The sequence below is a fragment of the Salvia hispanica genome, chromosome 5 (genome assembly GCF_029641045.1).
Source record: "Salvia hispanica isolate PSC_SH4W2 chromosome 5, Shi_PSC_v1, whole genome shotgun sequence".
In the NCBI taxonomy this organism is placed as follows: domain Eukaryota; kingdom Viridiplantae; phylum Streptophyta; class Magnoliopsida; order Lamiales; family Lamiaceae; genus Salvia; species Salvia hispanica.
The window spans coordinates 5453062-5467159 of record NC_142696.1 but is presented as its reverse complement, the minus strand read 5'-3'; the positions used below and the strand labels follow the sequence as shown (position 1 = coordinate 5467159).

At 40.2% G+C, this 14098-nt stretch overlaps 2 protein-coding genes and 1 pseudogene across 3 annotated transcripts; 2 read left to right on the top strand and 1 right to left on the bottom strand.

The window, feature by feature from the left end:
* LOC125186337 (uncharacterized) lies at positions 1-2250 on the top strand. Its single transcript, XM_089057914.1, has 5 exons — positions 1-104; positions 259-520; positions 611-816; positions 977-1164; positions 1777-2250. The coding sequence occupies exons 1-5, from the start codon at positions 4-6 to the stop codon at positions 2061-2063; spliced, it is 1044 nt and encodes a 347-aa protein (XP_088914040.1). The 5' UTR covers positions 1-3; the 3' UTR covers positions 2064-2250.
* A 282-nt stretch (positions 2251-2532) lies between these two features.
* Positions 2533-11275, top strand: LOC125189953 (protein DELETION OF SUV3 SUPPRESSOR 1(I) pseudogene; annotated as a pseudogene). Its single transcript, XR_016130749.1, has 3 exons — positions 2533-2636; positions 9671-9799; positions 10872-11275. The product of XR_016130749.1 is annotated as a protein DELETION OF SUV3 SUPPRESSOR 1(I) pseudogene (transcript).
* On the bottom strand, positions 2670-9346 carry LOC148924252 (uncharacterized). Its single transcript, XM_089059028.1, has 2 exons — positions 8679-9346; positions 2670-2727 (listed from the first exon to the last, which is right to left on the bottom strand). Exons 1-2 carry the CDS (start codon positions 9263-9265, stop codon positions 2670-2672), a joined length of 645 nt encoding a protein of 214 aa, XP_088915154.1. The 5' UTR covers positions 9266-9346.
* Positions 11276-14098: the final 2823 nt, after the last annotated feature.

Sequence of the window (14098 nt, the reverse complement as noted above, 5' to 3'; positions counted from 1 at the left end):
CAGATGGCCAAATGTTGCTGGATTATATGCTTTTTCGTGTTCTCATCACTTGTCAGAGTATATGAAGCCAGTCCTAATCCTGGTGATTCAGACCAATTATATAAGTAAAGCTCGGCCCTTGCTTTTTGGTTTCGTATTGAAGATAAATTAGTTGTTTGCATTAAGCAACTTTACCAAGTTAACTTACTATATTTTGTTCAAATCAACTGCTCATATAATTTTGCTATAGGTTGAACCTTAACTTCTACGTACTTTTAGGGCTTGCTTTTCACAATGTCAAAAGACTGGTTGTGTTGGGGCAAAATGCTTCTCGTGCTGCAACTCGGCTTCAGATGGTTCTCTCCTTGATGGCTCTTGGTACAAGATAAAGAATCTTTATTTTTGGTGGAACCAATGGGACTGCCAAGGTAACTGTCGTTACCATTGTATGCTTTACAGAGAAAAAGAAAGAATAGAACTTGGATTGGAGCCTGTTAAATATCATGGAAAATGGCCTTCTCGGTGCCAATATGGATTTCAGGTTGGCTGCCTTAAGAGTTGAGCCATGTTTTTTCTTCCATGTATCATTCTCTTCACTCATTTTATGTATGCACTGATAAGATGTCCTCAGTTTGCACAGGAACCAATCTCTATAGCCATTTCAGCTCTAAACCTTGTGATGCATTTTCATGGTTGGCATTCTTTCTCCAACCTTCTTTATTACAGCTTGCCTTTGAAACCGGATAAGACGCCATTTTATGATTACGCTAGCCTCTTTAAAGTCTACGGTCTCCTGGCTATGAATTCATGGTTTTGGAGCGCAATATACCACTTCCGGTATTAATTTTTCATTTGATCTTGTGATGTTATCCTTGATTTTTGTTTGCACTAAGCCTAGGGAAGTTAAAAATGTACATTAATCCAAAACATTATAACACTCTGTCGAGACAAATTACTTAAATGGAAAAATTTTGACACCTTTAAACCTTCAATGCAGAGACATGGCCTTGACAGAAAAGCTTGATTATTCATCTGCTGTTGCATTTCTTGGATACTCAATTATATTGGCAAACATTAGAAGCTTTGGTTTAAGAAGTGATGCTGCCAGAGTCATGGTTGCTGCTCCAATCTTTGCATTTGCCACCACACACATTTTGTTTCTTTGCAACTATAATATGGACTATGGTATCATCTTACATCTTTATCTTAAAATGATCTGTTATCTTTATAGGTATAGTATGTGTTCTTGAGAGGTATCTCTCTGTCACAACTCACAAGTCCTTCCTGAACATGCATATCACTGCCTACTTTGATACACCAGTTAAAAAAAAAAAAGCAAAGAATGGAAAAAGCAAACCTTTGAGATATGAGATATGTGCATTTAAGCTACCATGTCACTAGGCGCCTATGAACTCTTACTTCATGTGCTGCTTGAAAGTATGTAAAGATAGATAGATGTGTGTTCGTATTCATGATTTTTCAAATTTTTCTATCATCATACTAAACTGCTCAAAATGCTTATAGAAATATCTCATCGCATTTTCATGTTATTGAGACCTCATATGAACTAGTGTTTTGAAACTTCAGAGTAGTCGCACAGTGAGAACAGGAACAACATGTGATAATTGTTTTGGTCGTACCGACTGAAGTTGGATCTCACATGTTGTAATAAACTATAGGAGATGAAAATGGTATCACATGAAAGAATATTGGTCTATTTGAGTAATAAATAAGTGGTTATGCTAAACACTTATATGTAGGTTTAGTAGTTGTGACCCTTTAAAAAATTGTTGACAGAGTGGAATACAAAAGTGTGCATTGGCATGGGCATTGCCCAAGCGGTGAGTTGGGCAGTTTGGGGTGGGACGACGAATCTTCCTTGCAGATGGAAGTTGTGGATGGTGGTAGTGGGAGGTGCATTTGGTGTGGTGGTGAAGATGCTAGACTTTCCTCCTTATCAAGGAATAGTGCATGGTGAAACTGTTTGGCAAGCTTCCAATATCCCTCTCACATACATTTGGTGGAACTTCATCAAGTATGATGCTGAGTCCAGAACAGCCGACCTCTTGAAGAAGGTGCGATAGTGTCTGTCGCCCGTTTGGACTTTCATATAACACCTTGCTTCTTAGTTTCCTACAACCTTTTACTGTAGTAGTTCCCTCTGTTTCTCTATCAATAGCTTTGTTTATCACAATCTGTTTCTTTTATTGGTTTTGTACATGGAGTTGTGCTACATTTTTGGGAATTATATTGTATGTTATCTTTTCCGGATATCCAACAATATCCACTTTGGTCTCTCACTAATATGAATATTCATAGTTAAATTTCAAGTATTCCTTCCAACAACTATTTCCGTTTATTTGAAATTCGACAATCAAATTTATTTTGACAGACGGATAAAATTTAAAAATTGCGTCATACTAAAGTTAAGAAACTGGAAGAAAAGAGAAATAAATAATTTCTTCGTAAATGAGAAACCCGTGTTAGAAGCAGCCCAAGGAAAGCCCAAATCCAGATATCCCAAAACCGATCCTCGCAAATTACATATACTTTGGGGACGTAGTTGTAATTTTTCTAAATTATTAGGGTTCAAGGAATTGAACAGCCATTACTGCTCAGCTTCATCCCTCTTTTCTCTGTACCCTCAACAGCTCCAAGTGAGTATTTCTCTCTCTCATTCTTTTCTTCAATTAGTTTGGTGCGGTATTGGGGTCACCGGAAGATGAAACAATGACCGGAATAGCACCGATGCACAAAGAGTTGCTTGTAGATGAAGACGGGGAGGAAGGGAGAGCACTTTGCATTAAATCATAATAATGAGATTACAATTAAGGAAATTACAATTCTTATAGTGACTCAAGTGTACGATCTAACAAACTTCACCTCCTCTAACTACATTTCATTCCTAATGTGCGCCGTGTGTGTGATTTCATCCCCTATGATCCTGCGGTTGCATGCACCCATGCACCGCTTTATTTATCTCGTCACCTTTCGCGCTTATTTCTCGTATCAAATCTCCCTCCTCGAAATAAACCTTGCCCTCAAGGTTTAAAATGCGGAAACCGCTCCATCAACTCATGCAAAAACTCCCATGTAGCATCCTCCGGAAAAGAGTTTGCCCAATGGACCAACACCTGAGTGGCTGGACGATTTCCCCTCTTCACCAGCTTGCGGCCCAAAATCTTGACTGGTTCCAAGAATGTGGAGTTCCCCACAGAAGGAAGAGTCCCATGCAGCTTGTCAAGTGAGCCAATCTTCTTCTTAAGCTGCGATACATGAAAAACAGAGTGTATTTTGCACTCAGCCGGCAGCTGCAATTTGTACGCCACTGGGCCGAACTTATCGATCACCTTAAATGGCCCAAAGTAACGGGGACTAAGCTTTTGAAACTGACGATCACGGAGGGTGTTTTGGCGATAAGGTTGAAGCTTTAAATAGATCCAATCGCCCACCTTAAACTGCATATCCGAGCGGTGTCGATCATGTTGTTGTTTCATGCGTTTCTGAGCACGCCCAAGATGATGCTTAAGCACCTCAAGCATAGCCTCACGAGCAACCAAGGTTTCATTCACATCGTGAACCGAAGAGTCACCCCGAAAATAAGGAATATGGACCGGTGGTGGATACCCATAGAGAGCCTCAAAGGGAGTAGTTTGAATGGCTGAATGAAACGATGTGTTATACCAAAATTCAGCTAGACTCAGCCATTTACTCCAGGTGGACGGCTGATCCCCACACATACATCTCAGATATGTCTCCAAACACCGATTGACCACCTCCGTTTGGCCGTCGGTTTGAGGATGATAAGCCATAGACATATTCAGCTCCACACCTTGTAGTTTAAAAAAATCCGACCAAAAAGCACTCAAAAAGACTCTGTCCCGATCACTTATAATAACCGAGGGCAAGCCGTGAAGCTTGAAAACATAGTCCAAGAAGGACTGAGCCACAGTCAGAGCTGTGAAAGGATGGGCGAGGCTCATAAAGTGAGCATACTTGGTGAGACGATCAACCACTACCAAGATCGCTGATTTACCTGCAGAGACCTGCAGACCCTCGATAAAGTCCATGCTAATGTGAGACCAAGCATCCTCGGGTAAGGGGAGGGGTTGTAGAAGCCCATGGGAAGCGCTATGATCATATTTGAAGCGCTGACACACATCGCACTCCCTTATGTATTGGCGAATTTGTTTCTCCATATTAGGCCAATAGAATAGGGAAGAAAGGCGTTTATAAGTAGCCAAAATACCCGAGTGGCCGCCCGTACTGGAGTCATGGAACAGACCTACTATTTTCAGCCTTAAACCTGCATCCTCACCAACCACTAATCTCCCTTTGCGGCGTAACTGATCAGCAATCCAGGAAAATTTGGAGTGCTTCGAAGGGTCCTGTTTAAGCTCCGAAATCAGAGAACGGAGAGTCGGATCAGAGGACCATGTGGCAACAACCAGCGGGTAAATATCAGTAGAAACAGAGGTGATAGCCATGCAGAAGATCTCCGAGGAATGCACCCGAGACAGAGCGTCAGCCACCAAATTCTCGGTGCCTTTCTTATAAGTAATTTCAAAGTCATATGCCATCAACTTCGAAAGCCAAGTTAACTGCCCGGGAGTAGAGAGTTTCTGATTCATCAAATGAGCCAAAGTCTTATGGTCCGTTCGAACCTCAAAAGGTTGATGGCTCACATAGTGACTCCAGTGAGTGACCGCGAACACCACAACCAACAATTCTTTGTCGTAAACCGAGAGTAGTTTGTGCTTAGGGGAAAGGGACTTGCTGATGAACGCCAGGGGGTGCCCACCTTGCATTAACACTGCACCAATGCCATAACTAGAAGCATCGGTCTCAATAATGAATGGAAGGGAGAAATCCGGTAGAGCCAGCACCAGAGGTGTTAACATGGCCTTTTTAAGGCAGCAGAAGGCCTTTTCGGCCTCATCATCCCAAAGGAAGGCGTCCTTCCGTAACAGGTCAGTCAAAGGCTTACAAATCACTGACTCGATTTATTTTAACACGAGAAATACCCGCAAGTGTACGGGGCTATCGTAGTAAAGGCAAGTCAAGAGTATCGTATCCACAGAGACTAATTAAGGGCTTAAGTACCTCAAATCAAGATCATTCGCTATTTAGACAACCGAAGATTGGGTTTTTGTATCTAAATCCTAGGAACAATGAATCAAAACAAAGTAAATAAAATGAAGATGAGTGAATTGAAGAGAAAGTGGAGAAAGAGTAGAGCTTTGGGATCCAACTACAATGTTATAGTCTTGATTAATCTCACTAAACCTCTAAATCAATCTTCGAGCTATGCCGACAGGGGTCTCAAGAGTTACTAAGCTATCACGAAGGTAAGATCATGCCTTCTCTCGAATGCACATGACTTGTAGGTTGCATGCTAGGCCCAAAGTCTCCTTATAGTGTAAGCACACAACTCCAAAAGGCTCCTAAGATTTATACCCTCACACAAAACCTCACTCCTCTCGGATGATATTGATTAAGGTGTTGTCCACTCCCAAATCACACATTTGTTAATCAACTCTCGTATATTTTAACAATGTAAAGATGCATTCAAACGGGTAGCTAATCCAATGAATGTAAAGGCGCGGGAATGACAAAATAACTACATGAGCCAAGTATAACATTAAAAGATCGATTCACCTATTTGTGTCTCTAGGATTATTAGGAAAGTCGCGATTCTAGAATAAGCCCTCTCTCGAGTGCACCTACCCTGTAGATTAGATTCTAACTATCAAAGTCTCCTTCCAATAGATTAGATTCTAACTCCTTAAGTTCCTAAGACTCAAGCCCTCACATAGGGTCCCCTCTCTCGAGTGTAGATAAACCTATGTGTTGTACTCGTTCCTTTTACCACATAAAACTAGCTATCTCTCGATTAATCTAGTTAAACGGACATAGTTCTAATGTTGGCCAAACAAAAGAACAATAAAAGCACAAGAACAAGCAAAATAACCACAAGAGCTAGGCGAAGGTTCAATTCAATTAAATCAAAACATATTCAAAGTAATCTTCACCCAGAGCTCCACAAATGTATCTAGCTACTCATGTTTACAAAAATCCCACAAAATAATCGGTAGAAAACATGGAAAACACAAGTAAATTGATACTAATTGCCCCGGAGATGAATTGGGGGTTGAGAATCCTTCGTCTTGATGGTTGAACTCTTCTCAATCGCCCTCCTCTTGCTCTTGGACGAAAATTCGTGTATATGGATGTTTGGAGGCGGAAGAATGGCGTAGGAGGCGGATGGGACTCTCTCCCGTGAACTCTAGGCGTTGCACATATATATAAAGCAAAACATCCGCCCGGGCGCCGTGCCCGGGCGTTTTCTTCTCAAAACCGGGCGTTTAGTCTGTACCCGGGCGTTTTCTTCTCAAACCGGGCGTTTTCTTCCCAAACCGGGCGTTTTCACTGGACTGGGCAGTGTTCGTCTAATGGCCATAACTTCTTCTACGGGACTCCGATTGAGGCGTGCAAGATACCCACGTGAAGCTCTTTCGAAGACGAAGAGAATGGTATGAATTAGAGGCTGATTGGACTTCGAAATCTCCAGAAAAACTGCCTCGAACTAAGGCTATTGCACATCCACTTGTTTTGCACATTTTTCTACACATTCTTCACAAAATGGTCAAATACCAAAATAATAGAGAAGTAATCATAATCATATCCGATAATAGACGAAATGTGATCAAAACCATGCAAGATTACTCTCTAAAACCAAGCAAAATCCAAGTATGTCAATCACCCCTTAGTTACGGATGAACCGTCTATAGTACCCCGTAAGGCCCAAGAACCCCCTCAATTTCGATACATCTGACGGAGAAGGCCATTCCTGCATAGCTCGCAGCTTTGCTGGATCCGTCGCCACACCTTCCACAGATATAATGTGACCCAAATATTCAATACGACTCTTAGCAAATTCACACTTAGAACGCTTAGCGAACAGAGAATGTTCTCGCAGCAACTCAAATACTTGTTTCAAATGAGAAAGATGAGATGCAATGTCACGGCTATACACAAGTATATCGTCAAAGAAAACCAATACAAACTGCCGTAGGAAGGGTCTAAAAATATCATTCATAAGGCCTTGAAAAGTGGCCGGGGCGTTGGTGAGGCCAAAAGGCACCACGGCAAACTCATAATGGCCGTCATGAGTTTTAAAAGCCGTCTTGGGAATATCCTCCGGCTTCATTCTGATTTGATGATAACCCGCACGAAGGTCAATCTTAGAAAAAACAGAGGCACCGTGGAGCTCCTCAAGGAGTTCCTCAATTAAGGGAATCGGATACTTGTCCTTCACCGTGAGCTTATTAAGGCGCCTATAGTCGACACACATACGCCATGTGCCGTCCTTTTTCTTGACAAGCACGACAGGGGAAGAAAAGGGGCTTGAACTCGGCCTAATGAAACCCTGTTGCAACAACTCCTTAACTTGTTTCTCAATGATATTCTTTTGCAAAGCTGTGTGACGGTAAGGGCGAGAGTTAACCGGGGCTGCTCCAGGAGTAAGAATGATCTGATGATTATGAGAACGGAGCGGTGGAAGACAAGTAGGCTCCTCAAACACCACGTTCTGGTCCTCCAAAAAAGAGTGAATGAAGGAAGGAACCTTCTGCTCCTCTTGAACAGAGCTCTCCAAAGCAAGCAGCTCTGACTGACCCTCCTCATTAAGCTGAATGCAGCAAAGTTGGATACCCTCTCCATGAGCTAGCAACTTATTCATTTCCTTATCCGAAACAGTGGAGACCCGGGGGAAATGTTGGCCACCCCTCAAAACATACCGTTTGCCATTCAACTTGAAATCCATGGTGAGGTGTTTGAAATCCCAATTAATCACCCCAAGAGTTTCCAACCATTGAACACCCAAAACCATATCACAATTGCCTAAGGGAAGGAGTAACACCTCAGTAGTAAGGGAAGTTCCCCTTAGAGACCACTTTAGATCCTTGCACATCGAAGCACATTCAAGCCGATTTCCATCGGCCACATCAACAAAAACCGACTTAATAGGAGTAAGACGAAGACCAAGCTTCTTAGCCAAATTCAAATCCAAGAAATTATGAGTACTTCCGGAATCAATAAGGATGTGAATAGTACGCTTACCAACACGTCCAGCGATACGCATTGTTTGAAAGCCACGAGAAGTTGATCCACTAATTGCATTAATAGAAATGAGAGGGCTATCCTCCTCCTCTGTTTCATCGCACCCCTTTGCCTCCTCCGCAGGTGGTTCCTCCTCACGGAAACCATCGTCCACCTCCATTACATACAGATACTTCCGAGCACATCTGTGGGTCCTATCGAACTTCTCATCACACCCAAAACAAATGTTCCTAGCCCTCCGATCAGCCACCTCCTCCGGAGTCAGCACCCGTTTACTCTTAAAAACAGGTGTAGTAGGGGTGGGCAGCAAGGAAGGTGAGCTGCGAGAATCACTGCCCGATCCTTGAGAATTGAATCGCTTAGGGCCCGAAGGGAAGCCCTCCTTAACTGGAGCAGATAGATCCTGAAGGCGCGCTAATGCATACGCGTGAACAAGCGTATGTGGCATGAAGAGGCGAACCGTCTTCTGGACGTAGGGTCGGAGGCCGTTGACAAAGTGACTGATAGCGTAGGCTTCGGAGATTGAAACACGACCCAGCAGCAATTCGAAGCGATCGTGGTACTCAGTGAATGAACCCGTTTGCTTCAGAGCAAGGAGCTCGGACATCGGATCGCCCAAAAGGTGATCGCCGAAACGTCCCTCTAAGGCTTGAAGAAACAGAGGCCATGGGGTAGCCGTGGGCACCTCTTGATACTTCGCCCAATTGTGAAACCATTGCAGAGCACGGCCCTCCAAGTTGATAATTGCCAGCCTGACCTTCGCATCCTCCGGCGTAAGATCCACCGCGAAGAAATGGTCACAACGTAAGATCCACCCAGTCAGATCCTCGCCGGAAAAGATCGGGAAACCCACTTTCGACTGCCTTGTTGCAAAATACTGTTGGGGCCTCGCCTGAAAACCACCTCCGCCCCCCTGATGCGCCACACCACCACCACCCGTGGCCATGAAACGGGCCATGATCTCATTCTGCTGAACCTGAAGAGCCAGGAACTCCTCCCTCAGCTCCCGCAGCGTCAGATCGCGCGCGGAGTCCGATAGATCGCGGGCTTTGTCAAGCTCCTCACGCCGACGATCGGCGTCGGAAAGCTTGGTAGTCAGATCTGTCAGAGCAGCAGTCAGCATCTCCTCGAGACGGCGGTTGTCGCCGGAGCGTGTTTCCACCATAGGATCGATGAAGCTGATACCACTTGGTGCGGTATTGGGGTCACCGGAAGATGAAACAATGACCGGAATAGCACCGATGCACAAAGAGTTGCTTGTAGATGAAGACGGGGAGGAAGGGAGAGCACTTTGCATTAAATCATAATAATGAGATTACAATTAAGGAAATTACAATTCTTATAGTGACTCAAGTGTACGATCTAACAAACTTCACCTCCTCTAACTACATTTCATTCCTAATGTGCGCCGTGTGTGTGATTTCATCCCCTATGATCCTGCGGTTGCATGCACCCATGCACCGCTTTATTTATCTCGTCACCTTTCGCGCTTATTTCTCGTATCATAGTTCCTCCATTCATCATGAATTAACTTTAAATTCTACATTCATGCTGCAATTTTATCGTCTAGGATTTTATTTTGATCTCTGTGCAAGGCTGAAATGGCAACCGAACAAGCTAAGCCAGCTACTGACGAAGTAAAGATGGATCTGTTTGAAGATGGTGATGAATTTGAGGAGTTTGAAATCGGTCAAGGATGGTGATTCTTTTTTAGGGTTTATTTAACTGCTTAAGTTTGATTTCTCCTTTTGCTAGATGTTCTGTTGATTAACTTCGTTAGCACGAAAAGAATTTTATGCCTCCTTTTTTTCTGAGTATAATCTGTTGCATCTTATTGTTGCCTGAGATTATAATCATGAGAACGCTACTGAAGTTAGTCAATTTTATTCGCTCTTGATTTCTGAGTATAATCTGTTGCATCTTATTAATTCCCTGGGTGAATTCAAAATATATATTTATGATATCTAGATCTGCCAGGGTGATTTTGCAGTATTTTTTGCTTCTCTATGAGTAAATTTTAGCATCACCGCTGGGCTCTGGTAAATTGTAATGAGACAGGTCCATAAACCATGAAGCAGCGTTTGAAATCCCCAATGCATACAGCTACCAATTTGATTCTAGCTAACCACTCATATGATCAATGACATTTCTTTATATTGGAGATTTATGTGCAAAAATTAAGTTTGGCACATCTCGAGTTGATCTTCAACTAAATGCTATTTATGTGAAAAGGCTAGAATCATTATTTAGGCCTTTCAGTATATAATTGTTTGTGAACAACGAACTTGTAGCCCGTTCTTGGGTTCATGGTTTGTAATCACATTGTCATTGACTTAACATACTAGACATGAAATCCTAGGTCTTCAAGTTCTAATATTCATATTGAACCCTTTCTTAGGTGGAGAAAAGTTTCCCTTCTGCTAGGGCAGGGACATTGGGAACCAATCAACAACTAATAAGATACTTTGATACTATGCTTGTCTGATATATAGTCTCTTGATTTATGTTGATTACATAATAGTAGTAAAATGATAATGTACTCCAATTTACCTGGCCTCTTAAGCTGGATTTTCTTACTCAAACAATAACTTCTTAGATAGCAGAAAATTTGAAATCTGGTTTCCAACATCCTTCTCTGAACTTCTGAGTAACTTATGCTTCATTACCAACCATTTTCATTATATTTTGTACAAATTTATTTTTATTTCCTTCTTATTCTATCTGTATTTCTCTGTTCCTTGTTCCACTGTTCTTTCTTAGTTTATTATCAGCATATCTGTATTTTTACGTGCTACTTTCTCTGATTCTTCTCAGAGTGGGGGGGACAAAGAGGAAGGTAAAGAAGTAGATCAGCAATGGGAAGATGACTGGGATGATGATGATGTCACTGATGATTTCTCCTTGCAGCTGAGGAGGGAATTGGACAGCAATGCCGAGAAGAAAGAGGGTAAAACTTGAGTTGTCTGTTGTATGTTTTGGATATATAACTCTGATTTCAAACTCTAGTATAATGACTTGCCGTCTTCTTGCTTCTGAATATCCCTAATTGGGCAAAATCACCTTCATCTTTATAGTTTGAACGATGAAAATACACCCGTTGTCAGTGATTTGGTTATATTGTGGGATTCAGTTCTGATTACAAAAATTCTTAAATTCAGGAGTTTTCATTGCTGCCTTTCCAAGATATGTGAAAATTTGTATTGATTTAAAATGTATACATGTGTTGAGTATGTTAAACCTAACTGTATTATCTATAAATTAAAATTTTTGTACTTATATTACTATTTATTACTATTATATTTACGTACTCCCTCTGTCCCACGTTACTTGAGTCACTTCTTTTTCGCACTCGTTTTGAAAAAATAATAATAAATAGTTAAAGTGGAGAAAAAATAATAATAAATAGTTAAAGTGGAGAAAAATAAAGTAAAAAAGAAAATAATATAGTTAAGATTCTTCTCTACATTATTCTCTATCTTACTTTTCTTTCTCTCCACTTTAACTATTTATTATTATTTTTTCAAAATGAGTGCAAAAAAGAAATGACTCAAGTAACGTGGGACAGAGGGAGTATATAAAACGTGTGCTACGTTATACTCCCTTCATCCCACTCTAAGTAACATACTTTTCTTTTTAGAATGTCTCACTCTAAACGATGCATTTTCTAAATATAAAAATATTACTCCATTCGTTCCATAGTAATAGAGTCATTTTCCTATTTTGATACGTTCCATAGTAATAGTCATTTTCCTTTTTAGTAAACTTCAACACATTTTTCCACACCTACTTTACTCTATCTTACTATTTTTTTCTCTTCATCTCTCTGCTATTTTCATTTTCCACTTTATTCTCCATTTACTTAACTCACCTGACACAATTTTTCTTAATCTCCGTGCCAAAAAAAAACGCCTCTAATACTATGGAACGGAGGGAGTAGTCTCTTTACTTTTTCTTTCTTTTTTACATTGCTCTCTCTATTTTACTCACATAACAACGCTATGTAAAATTCGATGATTAGAAATGCTTCATTTAGAGGATGGAGGGAGTTTACATTGTTCTCTCTATTTTACTCACAAAACAACGCTATGTAAAATTCAATGATTAGAAATGCTTCATTTAGAGTGGGATGGAGGGAGTAAAACGTCAAGAATGAACGACTTCTAGGTAATACCGCTTGGCCAACTCACACACAGAGTATTAGTGACACTATTGATTCTAATCCTAGAAGGAAAAATGTTCACACAGAGTATTACTGACACTATTGATTCTAATCCTAGAAGGAAAAATGTTCTTGTGCAAAATCTAGTTCTGTATATAGTTCAGCAATTTATTGTCCGAAGACTAGTAAAGTTGACAATGACGATCGTTCTTGATTTTTATAAAATAATATTAATATGGAGTATGCTTGTATTTAATTCAACTATTGGCTGTTTCTATATGCCAACAAGAGATGCTCATGGTTCCGGAACTGCCGGTTCCGGTTTTGGAAATTGTTGAACCGGAACCGAACCGCGAGGGTATTTCACGGTTTCGGTTCTGGTTCCAAAACCGGCAATTACGGTTACGGTTCGGAATCACCGGTTTTCCGGCAGTCTTTGGCAGTTTTCATGGTTCTGAACTGGCGGTTCCAGTACGGTTTCGGTTCTGAAATTTTGGAATCTGAACCGAACTACGGTTTCAGTTCGATCTAAATCTCACGATTCCAGTTCAGAACCGGAACCGCCGGTTACGGTTCCGCAGTTAACCGCCCGAACCGAAAACCTTGGGTATCTCTAATGCCAACATCTCTTGTGACTTATCCAACAAGCCAGTTTATTTTTTGTTTTCACAAACTATTGTGCTTTTTATTGCTTTTCACACATTATTTTATTATTTTTTTTTCAAATACATGAACAAAACTTATGTAAATTTTAATTTACGGTCATAAAGCAATGATCTTTAATATGCACGAAAATTTATAAATGATCATTAAGACGCCAATATATTTTCAATTTAAGTTTATAAAATAATAATTTTTAAGATCACCCATGCCAATAAATATTCTTAATATATTATGCTTTTTTCTATATACGAGGATCAACAATGATTATCCATTTACTCCATAATCACTTAACAATGATCCTTGATATTATGCCTTTGCCAAAAAGTACATGTAAGTACAAAATAAAGAAGTACTCCCTCAGTTTCAATCAAAGCGAAACATTTATATTCAAAAGATATTATATATTACATTCCAATTAACTTAAATATAATTTCATCAATGAATCAAAAAAAACATATCATCCTCTTTTAAATATGGATTTTGTTTGAGAATTTATTCCTGACGGTAAAAATATACACTATCTACAATCAATGCAATCATGATTATGCACATATGATCTCATTATATTTAATGATACCGATGTCCACCTAAATATATTTAAAAATCAAATGGTGAGTGTACTATTGAAAACTGCATTATGATCTAGTTAGATCTTACAAAAATATACTGTACTAAAATGTTAGCTTGACCAATAATCATGAAATAGAGTTATTAGAGTAGTTATAGTCGGAGTCACTATCCATGAAGCGTAGCTGAATTAACAAATCTTAATTGCGGAGTGGTTTGCGTTAGGTACATAATTTAATGATGCATTTAATGCCTTAATAAACACCACGAGAAAAAACCATACGACATCTCTTTCGATAATACTTAGGTAAACACTCTTTTCTATCATAAGTAGGTTTCCAACTATAAATAATGAAGATTAATTTTCTTTTAAAAGGAAATTAAACGAACATCGGAAATAGATCTTGATGCAATATCTAATCGGAATTTCAAAAGGAACTAATGTATTTGGTTCATTACACATATAGTTTGAGATCACTTCTAGAGCAACAAACTTAAAATTCATGAGACATTGTCGCTATCTGCAATTAATGAAAGGGATTAATGATCAAACTACTTGCTTCCAATTATTAATAAAGGCCTTTGCGCACGTGGCAACTTTTATTGTTC